Below are 18429 nucleotides of genomic sequence, written 5' to 3'. Positions count from 1 at the left end.
TCTTTTACAAGCTTTTCATGTGCGTTTTGTTTGGACAGGAGGAGCATCCCGTCTTGGCATATGAAATGACTACTACAGTAGCCACAATAACCAGCTCTCTTATGCAAAAAAGAGACGCAAAATAATTATGTGAATGAAACAAAGCGAGACAGAAATAAAAACCAGCTCAAGTTCTTGGCAAAGTCATTCACCTTGAGCCAAACAGTGTAAACATATGGTAACAGGAAAAACTATGTTATTCACATGATGTCACACGACCCTTAACCTCTGAGGGAAACAGTGTCATGAGAAACGGCTTTCATATCTTCTTTCAGTACGCTGATGGAAGCTCTGTCTCGGAAATGGAATTGCTATGTCAATAAATAAATACATCCACTCTGTACTGAACAATGAAGGGAAGGTATTCAACGCTGAAATGTCAACATAAAATGGATCATGGGATATGTTCAGAAAGTGAGACTAATGCACAGAGGTCAGGATTTGTGAGAGCATGGTGTGAAAACCAACCAACCCTCTCATACAAATGGATATGCTGTGGGATGCAGACAAATGGATTAGCATGTCACTGGTAGCTGATTTGAAACGCATGACAGCATGACTTCTATCCCACACACTGTACATACAGTACACTTTAACTGGAGATATACAGTTGAAATAGAGTACAGAAATTACAGCTAGTATTGTGCTACTTGGCCATATTTGGAATGAAGAGTGTGTATTGTGCTATGTAGGAAATAATGACTGCTCTATATTTCATTTGGGTGAGTGCTGGTGCATGCAGGTGTACATGCATGTGTCCTTGCATGTGTTTGTGTGTGTGTGTGTGTGTACGTACAGTAACACCGGTCTTTTATGCTCTACATATGAAGTAGCAGCTCTCCTGGTGGGCAGAATTCCACCTTGCTGCTTTTAAACCTGTGGTGCTTAAATCATCACAAACCAAGAAGGGACAATGAGAGGCGAGGAAGCCACTATACCATTTAGGTCCAACTAATACCCCTCCAAGTCCTCTCTCCCATTAGGCTCCTTTTTCTCTTCGTGGAGCTCAAGGGTTCCGTAGCCGTTCATCTTAGACATTTTGAGATGACCGGCAGTGGGAGCGAACTCTGTGCTCTCGTCTTGAAGGATGCCGTTCCTGGCAGAGAACATCTGGCTGATCTCCACAAAGGTCTTGTTCTTGGTCTCGGGAATGATGAAGAAGGTGTAGCCTGCCACTCCCAAGCAGACAGCACAGAAGATCAGGTAGCAGTAGGAACCTGTAGCCATCTGTATGGGGGGTGACAGTGCATTTTTTAACTGATGATGAAGCAAAGGATAAAAGCAAATGAATACTATTCTGAATACTATGAATACTGTTCTATTCTGTAAAGTAAGGGAAGAAATGAATCTGGATGGCATGCAATAGATTTGGACCCATGCTGTCATAGTACATGGACAGTTTCCCACTTGTCCACCTCATAAGAACATCTGCTTACAACAAAGAAGCATGAAGCAGAGGCTATTGTGGGCTAGAAAGATAGAAAGGCAAAGTTTCTTCAGACAGAATCAGGCAAAGACAACAGAAGATAATGATGATAGTAGTCTAATACAAAGAAAAGTAACTCATAGCAAGCTGCAAGCTACTGTTCTGACATCCCAGTCAGCTACTTACACATGATTTACATCCAAAATATGTTCAGGGAACATGGAACGTTCTGTAGGTTTTCATAAAAACTACTGGAAAAAGTTGACACCCAGTTTAGGCTATAGGAATGGATTAGTTAGTTTGAAAACCACTTGCTTGGGAATGTCAAAGAATATAAATACAAAAACACTGATACAAACATGCAAGGATAGGGTGAAAAATGTCTAAGGCCTCAGTCACACTGCAGCTGAACATGTCCCAATTTAGATTTTTTCCCCCTCTTTTTGACACAGATCTGACGTTTTTAGTGCAGTGTGAACAAAAAACAACAAATGGTATCTCATTTATCTGTGGTCCTAAATCTGATCTGACCCGTGGCCACGCGACCGCAGTCTGAACTGATCAGAATTCAGGTGGTTTTTATGTCACTCTCCATGGGACAGATCACTGTCATCATAACTCAATTCAAACAAAACTAGAGGGGACGTATTGTAATCGACCAGTGTCTAAAACAATTGCAAGAGAAACGGCCGAGCGGGGCCACAACAGAACTTGGCTGCAGCGCCAACTAAAAATCAAGAGCCTCAAAATAAAGTTCAAGGAGGCTAAAGACTCCAATCAAGGAAGTAGCCATTCTTTATACAGTGAACTGTAGTTTGGGCAATAAACCCAGAAGGCATTCTTTAGAGCTTTACAGTTCATGCACATGCAGGTCATTTCAGGATGGAGGTCCGTTCAAACTGATATTGGATATGAGTCATTTTCAAAAATGAATGCTTTAGATTTAAGCAAAAAATTGGAATTGAGCACAAAGGCCTGCAGTGTGAACGGAGCCTGAGATAAGATATGGGTCTGTTCTGACCTGTAGGAAGGGAAAGACGAAGCCAATGGTGAAGTTGGACAACCAGTTGAGGCAACCTGCCACAGTGTAGGCAGCCGGTCGGTGTGACTGCTTAAAGAGCTCTGCTGTCATCAGGAAGGGCACACCAGCTTGACAGAGCCATAGAAAAGTATATTATGTTATTAAATAGGGTACACTTTGGTAACATTTCCATTTCCTTTACACTCAAACATTCTCAACCAGTCATGGCATATCTTTAGTGAGTGCATATAGATATAGATATCTCCCCATATGGTTCATCTAATAGGCTAATATAACTAGGCATGATACTAATCCATCACAATACAAATGACATTATTCAACCAACTGTATGAATCCATTGGGTTTTGTGAAATCAGTACTCAGTACTATCCTTTGGCAGTCGATCAGAATAAACTAAACATGATATTACAAATGATACATATTTCTCAAGCCCCAACACTATAACATTACATACCTATCTATATACTTCATTATGTATAACTCAGTTATCATAGATGGAGAGGGGAATGTTTGTTAACTTGGCAAAACTCCAACTCTGAACCACAGTCAAAAGAAACAACAGTTTAGTTTAGTTTAGCAAGGACTTAGACAATTCATTAGTTTGATATGTGGGATCTATGGGCTGGTGTCTTAGCTATAAACACATAATTCTTCATTGTTAGAATTGAGAGGTAGGAAGGAGAAATATGCATTCGTAAAAGCTCTAATGATGAGCTTTCCGAAGGAAGTCCTCATTATCTGTGCATGATAATTGCACAGAGGAAGGTTTAATATTGTCAAACCAATAACTAGGCCATAATTTGTCAACATCTGTGGTATGTATGGGGGCTTCATTGCGCATGCAAGGTTTTGTCTGAAGAAAACCATATTCATCACCGCTAGCTTATGAACAATGAGCCATTAAAAATCTAATTGCAGCAACAGAAATCCTCGTCTGTGTGCTGAGGTATAGATTTTGCCGGCTTGACGAATGACGTTATGTAAACCAGATTCATTCTCATTCATCATCCTCGCAGGCCCACTCAACATGGCTCCCAACATTGTAAACTATTGCCTCTTAATTCACTTCACTCAACTCAGCCAACGTACAAATGGCTGTAGGAATGGATGTAGTGTGGCAATTATGATTTCCTCATTTACAGGACTAATGAAATACAATATCTCTTCGTAGAGAGAGAAGGAGCAGTGAGGGAGGAGCGGTCCCTGCCATTCTGCAAACGTCCAGCAGGGAGCAGTGTTACCTTATGTCAGATTAACAAACAGGACAGCCCGAATCAAGCATGTGTGGACTGGAATGGATGAATCTTAAGTGTTTAAAAGAGTTTTTAGTAGAGACTGAGTGAGAGCAAATTTTTCCCTTTTTAGCCCTTTTTGCCAATGTGACATTATGAAACCGCCTCTTGTGCTTTCTTGCAATGAATAATATGTGTATATTTCATTTTGTTCTTACCTGGTCCTATGCAGAAGCCGGCAATAATCCCAACAACGCAGGCCACACTGATGTAGCGCATCAAGGCCACTTGTGCCTGAGGTTGGTCAAATAGAAATCATCAGTCATCAAACACACAGCACAACAACAAGATATATACACATCGGAGAACAATTTGCACAGTTACACTTAAATTATGAGAGGAAATACAACTGTAAAGTAACTCCAGGAGATTTGGGGTAAGGCCTAGTGACAGACTAGTGTCCAATTAGAGGTGTAAGGTACATCAAGTTGCCTCACATCCATTCTGGTCCATTCTTGTTCACTTGATTGTCTTGTGTTATATCACTAAGCATGAGGCACAGAGTTCTGTTTTTGATAGTTGTTGCTTCTTATGTAATGTTGGTAGCGTCTTTAGTCCAGTACAAATCCAATGTACGTCACAACCTGCGAGTTACTGTAATCTATTCCTAGACCTACAGTTCATTCGGACGACACTGTACCTGGAAGAGGAGCGAGACAGTGATCCCAGCACAGCAGATTCCCATGAAGGTGAAGCCGCCGATCACCAGAGGTCTCCTGCCCAGCCGCTCAATAGTAAAGCACTGGGGAGGGGACAAGGGAGCAGGGTCTGTTGTAATTGGTTGCCAACGTCAAGCAATACAGGAAACAGATGACTGACTCTTTTTTTTCTAGACTCTCATATAAGAACCCAGTTTCATGCTCACTGCTGTACATGGTATTTGTATTTAATGTAATACTTGAACGCCTACTGTATATAGGTCAGCAGTGAACAAGATCTTACTACTGGAAATGGATATTTACAATGCCACTAATATCTCAGCTTACTTAAATGGAGTTAAGTTCAGAACAAGGTACCAGGCAGAACTACTCTGCTTTTAAGGACAATAGTAATTTTCTTGTTTTAATCCTAATGAGACCGATCTGAGGTGAAACATGAGACACTATTGTTGACATTACTCACAAGTTACAGTAGCAGTTAGTCTCATTTACCATATGTCTCACATAATACTGTCACCTTAGTGTGTTTAAAGTGTAATGTTTGCTTACCCCCAGCGTTCCAGAGATGACCTCAATGGCACCGGTTCCCACGGTCGTGTATTGGATGTGAGGGCCTGGGATCCCTGCATTCTCAAATATGTCATTGGTGTAGAACCAGATCTGAAATTGACAGACAACTATAAATAGCTGATGTCATGTGAAAACCTCGTAAATCCAATTTTGGTGATTGTCATGTTTTCACTTGATTCTCTGACCTCTTGGTCTTATGAAACCCGTTCAGAACCCACTGGATAAATACACGGAAAACTGAATCTGAAAACAAAGCTGTTTTTCTCAGTTTCTGGAAAGTTTTGGAAATCCAAGTTTTTCACCTGACAGCGACGATTATAAATACATAATTTGTAAATTTAGGAACTCAGAGTTTGCCTTTTTAAACCTGTGAGTTGCTTATTTGGTGTTCCACGTGATTCATCATAGCGATCATTATCACCAGACCTGCCATCACTCATGCACTTGAGATACAGCACTTCATCAGTACAGACTTCTGACAAGTGCTCCCCTTGAAATTAATTTGTGTGTTCTCATTAATCATACTTTGCTGATGCAACATCCATCATCTATGTAGTGTGGACAAGATCATGATCGGTGCAGTTAAATGCTGTCTTGTTGATTTAGTAACCATCCATATAGCATTTAATCACCATTCCAACATTGAAATATGCGTACACATGCATATACACTCACTCACACACACACACACACACACACACACACACTATTTGAAAAAGTAAATGACTTGAGACATGTTATATTGTTTTGAACCAAAGAAGCAAAACTATATACCAATGGGGTAATGGTTTTCCCTCACACAAAAATCCACCCTAAAACAGAACTCCTATTATTTCTATATTAGACATTCAGTATTTATAAACATGAACGACTCTCTGCCAAACCTGAAGCTGCTCCACTGATAATAAATTGGAGACTTTTATGGACTCAGAGAATGTTTGCTTGACTTTTCACATCCATATAAGCTTTATTTCACTGTTTCATTGTTTTATTATTGTGTTACTCACAATACCCTCGACTCCACAATTGTACACACATCACACAAGTTTACACTTCTGAATTACTGAAAGCTTGTGATGTGATGTAGCGAGGCTTGGGTAGTGAGTGTGTGTGTTAAGTTCAGATCTCCAGGGAACAGGAGAAGCTTCTTTGTAGCTGAATGTTTAGTCACACTTTCCATCTCTTTTTCCCACGGTCAGGTCAGTCAGTCATCTGACACTTCACCCCCTCAAACCAATGACAAGGAACCTGTGTCACGGTGTACGGTACGTTTATATAGTGAACAGAACATTTGTATATCTTTTGTGTTATGCTCATATTTCACTTATACAATTCATGGAAACCAAGTTTGATTATTAAGCCTTTGCTACACACTTAAAAAGGATGTGTAATTTTGAAACATCTGCGTGTCTTCTTTGGGACAACACTGACAATACATTTTAACACAACATGTGTTGTTATTTACATATCTTGTGTTGAAAAGTTAACACAAGTGTGTGTTGTCCCAAAGAAGACACACAGATGTGTTAAAAATGACACGTCCTTTTTAAAAGTGTATGAGTTTTCGCACAACCATAGCTCAATTCTCATTGGAACTCCCACAATCCTTCTTCATATGAGGAATCATCTAACTGGTCGTTCGGCTGTTAGTTTAGAGTTGGTCGTGGTGATGATGCTACAACACACAGGTCCTTTCAGTGAGCCATTAATCCTGAGCCTTTCAACATTCAAGGTAAATGGGAAGGGGGGGTTGCATTTTATTGTTGTTACAGTCGATAAAGTTACTGTCAGTTTTTTATGTCAGCACGTCACAGTTGCTATTGAGACACTGACATATTTTTATGGCTAAATTCCAAGGTAAATAAATGAGAGGGGGGGGTGTTTTGTTGTTGTTGTTGAGTTGATAACTTTACTGTTGGTTTCAAATTGACAGCATTTGCCATTGAGGTCACTGTCAACCTCACACTGTCAACCCATTGTTTGTCTTAACCCAGAGGCATGCAATGTAGTTGGTTTAGCTCATGCGTGATGTTGTAGCCTAGTTGACGTTAACATGGCAAATGGCGAAATCCAACCAATAGACATGACTATACAGCATGGTCGGATTTCACTAAACAACTATACATTGGCTCTGTTTACATGCAAACAAACAATGCGACTATTGCTCTTACTCTGATTATGAGAATAATTTGATTAGGCTGTTTACATGTGCAATAGAAGTAAATTCTCCTGTCTCCTCCGTTCATTCAAACTTCAGCCATGATTCTCCTGTGCAATGCCCTGGTTGTAATTTTCCAACAATAGCGCCGTCTCCACAAAGTCAGTCTCCATTCACTGTTTCACTGTCGATGGAGTAGCTCCAGTATTTTTTTTCTTGATGACAACATTGTATATCTTGGCTGTCATTTTCTACCTGTGCAAGAGACTCAAGCTTTATATTCACAAATCTAGAAATGTCCAAGATCATAGGAATACCATATGTGGATTTTCACTTGAAAATCTCTTGAAACGTCTGATTTTGTTTTTTGTGGCACAGATTTCAAAGGTGAGCACGTGGGTTCCTTCCCAGCGTGCTAGGAGCCGTGCGATGTTCCCTGTCTGGAACAGCTGCGGCGGTGGGACTCAGCATGGTGTAGCCATGCTGGGAAATAGTACCAGCATGTGAGCCAGCATGCCTAGTGCTTCTATCCACATGGAGCAGGGTGTACTCTATGGGCTGACGGTGTGTGTGTGTGTGTGTGCGCATGTGTGTGTGTGGACCTCCCTATGCAGAGTAATGCCGAGAGGGTGGACCAGGAGATAATGAGGCGTGGTCCCGTTGCCCCCTGCTTAGTCACTCAGTAGCTGTACGTGAGACGGTGATGTATGGACAGGAGGAGGTGCAGATGGGAGAAGCACAGCTGGGGACATGTGGAGTGAACTGTAACAACACAATCTCTCACTCTCATATGATAACTGTACCGAAAATAGCCTCTGCACAACCAAAATGCACACACACACACACACACACAACCAAAACAACTTTGTCCCGCTCTTTAGCCCGCACACAGAAGTCCACATTCTTATAACCGCTTCCCCTCTTCCCCCTCACCGCATCAATGCCGGACAGCTGCATGCCGATGTTGACCACCACAATGGTGATGAGCTGCCAGCGAACACAGCGGTCCATGATGAGGCCCAGGACAGAGACGGTCTCGATAGAGGAAAGAGAGCGCTGTTCCTCCTGCATCTCCTCAATCTCCGCCTGGATGTTGCCTTTAGAGCGGTACCACTTCAGGGCTACAGGACAGAGGAACAAGATAGGGAATGTGTGTGTCAGAAAGGGGTTCGAACAACCATTTTGAGTGTTGGGTAACTTTAGGGGATTTCCATTTTTGCCCCTTGACACCTCAACACAGACAGAGAGAGAGAGAGAGAGAGAGAGAGAGAGAGAGAGAGAGAAGAAGGAGAGAAATCAGTTCTAATGACCAATTAAACTAGCCAGCAATGCAGGCATCTGACCTGCACACAAAGAAAGCCTTTTAGCAGCCTGCAATGAGACCAAGCCCTACTGTACACTAACTTTTCAAGTGAAAAGTGGAGAAATTATATAACAAGAATGCTATGATTCATATGACATGAGTGACTTTTCTAGGTCATTTTAGCACAGCTGGGCTAAATGAAAGGTCAATCCAAGTAGTGATTATAAAGTAAATGGGATACTTTAGAGCAGGGATCTGCAACCATGTGCCATGGATTGCTGTGTTATCAGGTTTTTATTCCAACCAAAGACTACAGCAGGTGATTTCTCTGATTAGCACCTTAACACCTTCTCCAGAGAGGAGAAACTAAATCAGGTGCTGTAGTGTTTGGTTGGAATGAAAACCTACAAACTCGTGGCCCTCCATGACACATGGTTGATTATCCCTGCTTTAGAACTTAAATTAGAATCTAAATTCTAATTCTTTGACAAATTATTCATAAATTTCAAGTCCCAATATTCAACTGGGCATTCCCACTGGTACTAATGAACAGTTATATGTTGCTGTATGGGAAATCTAGGCAGGATGAAAGTGCAAATTCTCCACTTCTTCATTAGATACATCATTTTTTGGACTAATAATCTCAGTGGAAATTGCTGGGAATTGCATTTACATAAATTTTCTCACTCTACATATGAAGCAACTAAAGTTGTTATAGTTGTAGCAGGTAAAGCTTACAGCAAGTTGATTTTAAGTTTATTTTTCTTTTAATAGATAGTGTGTTAACGCTGGGATCCTGCTGACTTTAATCATGTAAATTAAAACTTGGCCAAATAACAAGAACTCAACACTGTTAGGCAAAATTATCTGACAGCATGTTCACTCAAACACAAAAAGAAAAACTGAGGAGAAGAAATAAGTTAATTTTCCAACCTGTGATAGTGGCATGCACATTCCTCTTCTCTATCAACAGGTACCGCGGACTCTCTGGAAACCATGGCAACAGCATCAGCTGGAAGAAGGTAGGAACCACCACAAGAGACAGGAGCAGAGGCCAGTGCTCTTCCTGTATGGAAAACAATGTAAAAAGGGTTTTGAAAATGTGTCCATGAATGTGGCTTTACTATACATAGACATTCCTACAGGGGAATCCAGATTCCTTACAGTATCTGTCTTATTTATGCTCCTATCATACCTTACAAAAAGTAACCATCAGCCATCAGCTTTTAGTATGCAACCTATAATCTCTAATAAGTACTGTATATAATGTCTTTTCTGTAAAATCCTAGCTTTTTTTCTCTACAGCTGTCCTATACTCAACTCAACTCTATCCCTCTAAGAACATTCTCTCCCTTATCAGATACAACTGGGCAGGTAGAAAGGATCATCGTCCTATCCAATCCTTCCGGATATCGAAGGAAAAACCATGAATAAGAGCCAGTGGAGAACTGGAAGGCCTATTAGGACATACTAGATTGAAATGCAGCCTCTATTACCGCGTGATTGTTCCATGTAGAAACATTGGTAAAGACAGCAGTGAAGTGCTACCATGTTCTCATCGTGTTTGTTGAATAATTATCTAATTACAGTACAATTAAGATACATGGCTTGTAGTTGAGATGACAAACTTTGAGACAGTTCTGCAATATTCAGACAAAGTTACTGTTAAAGGATTTGAACAATTGAAAGCTCGGACAAGTTTGAACTAAGGATTTATTTTGGCACAATCAATCCAGGGAGAAAGCACAGAGTAGCAACTGTTAATCCCTTAGGGCGTCACCCACTGTTTGGTCCAGGATACCATATCCTGGTATCTGAAACCTGTACAGGGTTTGAATGGCAGGATGCCAGTACCTTTCCTAATAGTTCATGGAGTCCCAAGACCTGAGCAATGAAGACTCCAAGACAAATGTGGATGCTGGGCATGAGGCCCAAGAAGCCTCGCAGGTTCTTGGGGGCGATCTCCCCCAGGTACATAGGCACCACACTGAGAGAGATACCTGTTGAGAAGAGGATAAACAAAGTTACATTATCATGGGCTAACACAAGCAAAAATAAGCAGAACATGGATTTATGTTTCATTGTGATCCAACTCAAACATTATCTAGAACGAATGGTAAGTGAATATTTTATCATGCATCCGAATTTTACAATGATGATTTATTTCTACAGGCATTTAGATTTTACTAGTGCAAACCTACCGCTAAATATTCAGTGGGTATACAGTGGAAGATGAAAATCATTGTTTCATTTAGGCATCAGGCAGGCCTACCTGAGTGTACTCCTGTGATGAAGCGTCCAACGATGACCATTGCAGGATACCTACATGCTCTGCTGAAGCCCATAAGACCAGCTGCTACAAACACCAGCACAGTGGATTTCACCAGTGTCCCTTTCCTGTTTATATGCACAACGATCCCTCTTTACTCAACTTGATCAACAAATAAAAAGCTAGATACTTTTGAGATATTTAGTATCAGAGAGTCAGAAGCGCATGCTGATGGCAGAGGTAAGACACACGCACACACACACACACAGACATACTGTATGTGCATGAACACAGACACGCAAATACGTTGTCAAAACGCACACTTACCTTCCATATTTGGTAACGAGTGTGCCCACCAGCAGTGCCCCAATCATACCGCCAATAGCAAAGATAGACACGGTGAGGGAGTACATGACGGTGAGGTCCTCCTCATCCAGACTCCAACCGTGACTTTCTATCATCGTCTCATTGTAAAAGCTTTTGATGTACTGGTGGAATGAATGAATGAATGAATGAATGAATTTACTTGATAATAATTTACATCAACAATATGGAATTATGAGACACAGCACCATTCCCTTCCAAAACATCCTTGCTTTTACAAAAGAGACCAATACTGAAGAAAGTACTGAATTGGACGAGGCTATGTGAGATCCTGGTAATGCAAAGATATAATACTGCAAAAAGAACAATTCACAATTACTGATTCAGATTTATTTCTTACACGACTGGACCACTTGTCCACTACTCCAATAGACCTGGTGCATAAAAATGGTGGCCATGACATCTGACATCATTACCCATCCCACAGTACAAAATGTCCAAGTGTCAACATTGCTCTGGCCATTTCAGAAATGCTGGGTGTGCAATGTGGATTGAGATGAAGGGATAAACGACATCAGTCTCTGAGGCGGCCAACTTTATAGACCGGGTTCACTGAGCGTACATGCTTTTTGAGTAGACAGGAGTTTGATCTAGCTCCCACAAATCAAATTCAAATCAATAAATGCAAATTTCATGGGGAAATGAGAACAAACTGCGTGCTTGATAAAACGAGAACGGTTATCCCTGTGGTGTGGCAGTCAAAAGATAAAGTAAAAAGAAACAATATACTTGGGATTTCATTCAAGTTTGCCTAGAAGTGTATAGACTCCATTGAGATGACACTATTCTGGAAAATCCATTACATCAAATCTAATTTTGCTCAAGTGACACAATTGAGTCATGTCTTCTGTGACAGAGACATCAGCAAAAGATAAAAATAAAGCTTAATTTGGCTTCGACTTGATGATTGATGACAACATTAACAGTCTGAACGACTTAAACCAAAGACGTATTTTTGCACTTTTCTTTGTTTAATGTTTCTACGTTTTACATGACCCATATGACTTTTAGGATGACTTTGTTGGTGCTTACAAGCATCTTAGTCACTTAGTCATACACAGACATACTGTATGTAGTATGAGTGGGTCTCATTGTCCTCAAGTGTGTCAGAACGCAACAAATCCTGTTTCCATGTCAGCTGCACTTCAGGCTTTAACAACATTAAGACTGTGAGTCTTAAAGATGCTCAGCTGATAATGTAAAGTTCAGCTAAGTCTCTAGACCATAGCAATCAATCCCACATTCAACTAAATGTGTCCAATCATCTGGAAGCGGAATTCACATCTGATCATCTGGCTACTACTATAGTTGACTGATAATGTCAGCCTTTGGCAAAGCCAATGTCATGTGACTTCAAGACCAATTTAAATTTTCTGATTTCTTTTTGTTTTCATCAAAAGAAAGACTCAGAAAAGCAGTGTTTAGCTAACTAAATTGGCCATCATAAACTTTCATATAAGCCTCAGTACGTCTTTCTGTCACTCACTCACTTACTCACTCACCTTCCTTCCTTCCCTTCCCTGCACCCTCAATCTCCTTCAGACATTTTTAACTTGCAAGCCAAAATTAAATTACAAGGCCCATACTTTTTTAATACAGGCTTCTTTCCACATAATGATTTTATAGACCGAAGAATACATAGTAGTATCGCTATGCTAACATCTAATCAATTATACTTTACCATGGCTGTCTGCTTAAGCTAAACAGTTGAGGAGGTCTGTGGCCAGTTTAGTTCTCCAATGACATAATCAGATGACCGAGACAGCAACCCAGACCATTTGTGATTGTGTTTCTTTCTATTTGGGCATCCTATAAAAAAACACTGTCTCACCAAAATGTAATTGTAAGTCTTTCACCCTCACCACCAGTTTAACCTTCTGCTACACCTAAAATTTGATTTGGAACACATAGGGGTAACTGATGTCAGATGACACACTGCAGTCAGCAGCGTGTCCTACGAAGATCCCTGAAGTCACATGGTTCTGTGGTTTGAGAAGAGTTTTCCAGTTGTCTTCTACTGGATGAGGAAATGCTACACTATGCATTAAATGTTTCAGATGCTGTGTTCTGTACTTTTGATGGAAAAAAATCTATCCAATCTTCTGTGAAAGCTGTACGCTACAAATGAATGTTAAAAGCATTTTGGAAGAAAGAACCGTGTGACCACAACCATGAGACCTCTGAGCTCAGCTGTACCTTTTTATCTTTTTAAAGGAGAGAGGCCAAATCAACCCATTTTTGAGTTGAGCAATCATAAGCCATGCTTGCTGATATTGTTTGCACGTCCCCATCTATCAATCAACTAGCAAAAGGATAGATCAAAACAAGGCTCAATAAACATGTCGTACCCCAAGAATAATGAAGTCCTCATCTGGGCCAATCAGTAACAAATACGCCTCCTTGTTCTAAGCTGTAATTGTAGTTCCCCCTTGCAACATTCAGTGTAATTTTGAAAGCTGGAGTGCAGCGGTGAGATGCCTCATTTCCCCGAGTTTTGTTAAAATCGGATCAGTGGTGTCTGACATATTGCACACATGGATGAGCGAACAAATGATGTAATGCCCCCCCCCCCCCCCCCCCCTTGAGCTGATCACTGTCATTTTGAAAATTTGAGAATGCAATGGTGAGATGCATCATTCCCCCAAGTTACAGCAAAATCCAACAAGTAAAGAGACATTTTAGAGCCCCTCTTAGGCCAATCAGTGCAATTTTAAAAATGGCAGAATGGAGCCTAATTCTATACCTAATTCCCAGACATTTCGTGAAAATCCGATAAACGGTGTCCAAGATATCGTGCATGACGGATGGACAGACTGGGGCCAATCCACAGTCCCCCGCCCCCGATTTCATCATGGATGAGAAAATTGATAGATCAAATGATCAAATCCCAGCTTGCTAGACCACATTATGAGGTAGATAGATCTAGAGTACTAGGCCGTGTCTACCTTCCTTCAGCAAAGAAAGATAAAATGAAAGAGATAAAAATCAAGACTAGGTCAATGCCCCTTTGGAGTGAACCAACGTGCACACAGTGGACTGAAGAAGGCAGCTAGGGGCAACTCTTTCTGCGAAATTGCCTCCCAAGCATAGTAAAGACACTACACTGGCATGAAAAGAGGCATGAGGTGTGATACCATCCTGTTCACATTGGTCAACTAACATGCTCTAATGTGGGGCTATCCATGGCCAAACAGGCATGTTTCACAGTTAACAGTGGCCATAATGTACCACACCACAGCAAATCAACCACATCGAAGGAACGGAGCACATGATGAATAAAATAACAGGGCATTGATAATAAGGAATGGCAAAGACCAGCCTCCAGATTTGATACACAAGCGCACATGACTCCACATGACAATGAATTATAATGTGATCCTCATCATTTGCACTAGTATCTAAAAGGATAGCTTCAGCTTTTGGGGAATCTAATCTCATCCACTATCACCCCAATGCAGTTGAAGAGTGGGTCTCTTTCATTCACAGAAGTAGTATTTAATTAAAATGTTTGAGGTACTCAATCAGAAGCATGAAAAATATTTTATCACACTTGTTGATGACAACGATGACAACAACAAAAATGATGATGATGATGATGATGATGATGATGATGATAATATGGTAGTGATACAAACCTGTGCAGGAGAGTTGACGACTGCCAAGTTGTAGCCATACAGCATGGAGCTGCCAAATGAGGCCAGGAAAGCCACTGCCAGCAGTGACTTAGTAAGATGCTGAGGACAAGAAGAGGAAAGCAAGGTGTGAGTTACCAGCAAAAACTACACAGTAAAATGTTTATAGTACAACAGACCAAGCAAAATACTTGAGGTCCAACTTAAGGCAAGATCCCTGTAGATGAGTTTTTAACGTTAACATGTTAAAAAGAACTCACAGTGTTAAGTCAAAGGAATTTATGTCAGTTATACTTCCGAAACTGTTACACAGCCAGTGGATTTTTCCATACATAATAAGGACAAATAATGACCTAAAAATGAACGTGTCAAAATAAGCAGCTTTCTGAGATCTACAGAAAACAGTTTATAGAAAAAAAGTGACCTGGATATTCACAGGCTGTTCCACTGTAACCTAGTTTACATCTATCTCAAATGCCTATGCTTGTAAGGCAAAAGGCAACTCTCACTTTAAAATTGCCCTCATGGAAAGAAGCCAATAAAACCTCGTGCCAATAAACAATTTTAAATAGTTATACTAGGATTAAAAACAAAAGTAATGCATGTGTTTTTCTCCTGTCTAATCTGCAGACAGATTATTTGCCAAATTAGGAGATTAGTCCATAATGTGCTAGCATTTAACAGCATCATAAATAGGGTATAAGTTGCATATGAGTTTGTGATCTTTGGACTGTGCTCTACAGAGCTGTACAGGCTTAGTTCCTGAGCAGCACATGACTGAATCAAAAGAACTGAAGCAAACCGGCAGCTGGTAAAACCAGCCTACTCTGTTGTACTGTAAACACAGTTAGCTCTGGAGGAACCACTTTGAGACTGAATTAGCTGAATAGATCTCAGCTACTGGTATGTGCCTGCCAAACACAGAATAAGTGGAGCTACAATAGCTCCACTTTTCAAGCCCTGAGCTCGTGTAGCAGGGTGAGAGAAGACAAAACTAAAACTTATGTACAAACGTTAAGCATCAGTCGGGTAGTTCTGCAGTACTGAAATACAAATGACCAACTAACACCCTAAAACTCCAGTCACATGACCCACACTGTGTCTTTAAAGGGAGTGGGTTTTTATTTTTTTAAGAATGTCCTGGAGCTAACCTCTTGTCTGTCATCCTAAATTCCGGCACACCCAGCCTAACTGGTACCCAAGGTACAAGGTCAGTAGCATACAGAAGATTTAACATGTCTTTTTGAATGTCCATACCTCTGCTTTTTAATTTAAAGTACTCTAATAAGGATGGAGGAAGCTGCTAGTTGCACAAATAATGATAGAATGGCAAAACAACTATGCAATAACTCCACCCATAAGAGCTGTCCATGTCACTTTATTGAGATGGGATTCTCAAAAGCTCATGGTTTTGGAAAACCCAACTGTGATCCTTAAATGCAGGAACATATGGTGGGCAAAGGCAATCCACTGATGTCAAAATACTGGGGGATGCTTCATCAAAACAAAGTTTCCCTTGTGTTCAGATAGCCTCTTGCCTCTGAACTCATAGGGACTAAGTCGATGGAAGAGCAACCCTTCGCTTTGAGTGAACAATAACAGCATAGATGCCTTGAAGAAACCTAATTTAGCTGGTAATAGCCAGAGGCAGAGAGTTAGACGGCTACACGTGAACATGGCTGATAGCAGACAATGCTGCCCAGTAAGCATTCAATTTATGTTGATTTGCAAGCGGGTGCAATGTTTTTCACATGAACATACTGGCCAAAGCTGTTTTGTTAGCAAAGACTAAGTCTATGTGATATAGTTTTTTGTAAGCTACAATTGAGGCTATATCCCAGGTTGTTTTGCACATGGTGGTCTTGTGTGAGTCAAAGATGTCCTGACCCCTGTTATAGCTACAGGAGCCTCACTGTGTCTAATGGTCCAATCCGGGGATTCCCAAACATGTCAAGGACCATGAGCCATTTGATAACATTCTGCCCTAAAGAACCCCATTTGGGAAGGTTTTTTTTGCTAAAATTGACTTGGTGCAGAAATATATAACTGTGTATTGTAGGTTGTGAGGTTAAAAGGATGATGAAACTTATAATCAAAGCTGTCACTCTTCTACACTTTCTCATAGTGCTAACCTATAGTGAGAGGAATAACAATGAAATTAAACAATTCCTGTATTCACTGGAACCCCAGAAACCTGGACTCTCCACCCCACTTTGGGAATCACTGGTCTAACCCACCAGGATGCTGTTTAGTCCTGTTCCATATTCTATACTATGGCATTTACAACATTTTAGGCTTGGATTATAAACATTTTTTCATTTAGCAAAGACTATTTCTTACATACCCTGCTCTTTTTATTCTATGCGGATAGGCTACTTGACACACAGAAAGACAAGCCATGGCTAGACCCTGGCCAATGGAGACAAGTCATATATTTCCCTCAATGTAAGGAGGGAAATATCCATGAGATGCTCATTATCATGTTTCATGCATTGCTGCACTGTAGGCTACAGCGCACCTACAAGGATCCCCAGTCTGGCACACATCCACGAGCCCATGGAACAAATTATTCCTAATCTCGTTTCATCTAATAGGATAATCCACAAACTATGTGTCTAAAAATGGTCAAAGTGCAGCCTATCATATCACTGGTTTGACAGTTTTTAGCATGTTAAATAAACGGACAGAAAAGAAACGACCTTATGCACACAGTTCGCTACATCTCAGTCTACCTCTCGGATGATAATAACTAAAAGTTCAAACACTCACCCCCGTGATTTTCGCATTGTTTGCCAGTAACACTTCCTCCGCCATCTAAGTCATGAATAATTACTCCGCGATTCCTATGATTTGCTCGTTTGAGATGAGAAATCGCTCATCTACAAAACTTTTTTAAAAGTGTTCAGCATCCCCATATGTACTGTCATGCTTGTATGGGAGAAGGGAGGCGTGTTGTGTTGATGGGCGGAATTAAGTCGCTTGTGAAACCCAAATCCCCAATCACTAAAGCTCAACGCAGAGAAAGCCCTCCCAGTGACGAATCGCTTTCCCCGGACATCAGCGGTCACATGAGACTTGACCCGGGGTCCCTTTTCACATCAAGGACCCCAAAAGAGACAGCCTACACACATTAGACCACCAGCATTTGATTAGACTGCTGACACCAAAGAACCCAATCTAAGAAGATGTGTTATTATATATTACTTTGTACAGAATTAGGCTATATAACTGTCTATATTGTAGGAATAGTGATAAAGACAGTGAGACAGTGAAACCTATGATGAAAACCGTCATGCATCCTCTCATTGTGTTGACCTCTATGGAGTGAAATAAAAGTGGAATTAAAGGAATGTTCACCCCAAAAATCAAAATTCAATGATTATTTACTCAACCCCATGTCAGTCAAAATGCCACTGAAGTTCAAAGGACCACCAGACACACACCGAGTTTAGTTCCCATACTTTCATCTCAGCCTTCCTCCAAACTGTTGAAGTTAATTAATGGGGCAATCGTTTTAAAGCTCCAAAAAATGTCAATCAAATTTCCCCAAACAGCTTGTGCAGCATAATCAGAGTGTTTTGTAGCCAAATAATTGCACTATGGGTCCAAAAGTCAAATATTCACCTCATTATCTACTATATTGTCCTCACTGATA

General features: G+C 40.7%; 2 protein-coding genes across 2 annotated transcripts in view; both read right to left on the bottom strand.

Moving 5' to 3' along the window:
• Positions 1-920: 920 nt before the first annotated feature.
• Positions 921-17637, bottom strand: slc2a15b (solute carrier family 2 member 15b). The gene is made up of 12 exons (XM_071908733.2): positions 17544-17637; positions 14778-14876; positions 11086-11246; positions 10762-10886; positions 10344-10489; positions 9423-9555; positions 8120-8307; positions 5008-5118; positions 4440-4541; positions 3958-4033; positions 2487-2614; positions 921-1266 (listed from the first exon to the last, which is right to left on the bottom strand). Exons 1-12 carry the CDS (start codon positions 17586-17588, stop codon positions 991-993), a joined length of 1590 nt encoding a protein of 529 aa, XP_071764834.1. The 5' UTR covers positions 17589-17637; the 3' UTR covers positions 921-990.
• hap1 (huntingtin associated protein 1) overlaps positions 1197-18429 on the bottom strand; it is a 145996-nt gene continuing 128763 nt past the window's right edge. Inside the window, exon 15 of the transcript XR_013504302.1 lies at positions 1197-1208. The gene's annotated coding sequence lies outside the window, so the exon portion shown is untranslated. The remainder of the gene's footprint in view (positions 1209-18429) is intronic.

This window comes from Centroberyx gerrardi, chromosome 3 (assembly GCF_048128805.1).
Source record: "Centroberyx gerrardi isolate f3 chromosome 3, fCenGer3.hap1.cur.20231027, whole genome shotgun sequence".
In the NCBI taxonomy this organism is placed as follows: Eukaryota; Metazoa; Chordata; class Actinopteri; order Beryciformes; family Berycidae; genus Centroberyx; species Centroberyx gerrardi.
The sequence above is the reverse complement of the archived record's forward strand: the minus strand, read 5'-3'. Positions and strand labels throughout refer to the sequence as shown.

Excerpts from the sequence above, each read along its gene's own strand:
- slc2a15b (XM_071908733.2), bottom strand. The coding sequence starts at position 17,588 with ATGGCGGAGGAAGTGTTACTGGCAAACAATGCGAAAATCACGGGG. Across the intron at positions 14,877-17,543 it reads ACAATGCGAAAATCACGGGG|CATCTTACTAAGTCACTGCT; the intron begins GTGAGTGTTTGA and ends TCTTGTCCTCAG. Across the intron at positions 11,247-14,777 it reads TCGTCAACTCTCCTGCACAG|TACATCAAAAGCTTTTACAA; the intron begins GTTTGTATCACT and ends TCATTCCACCAG.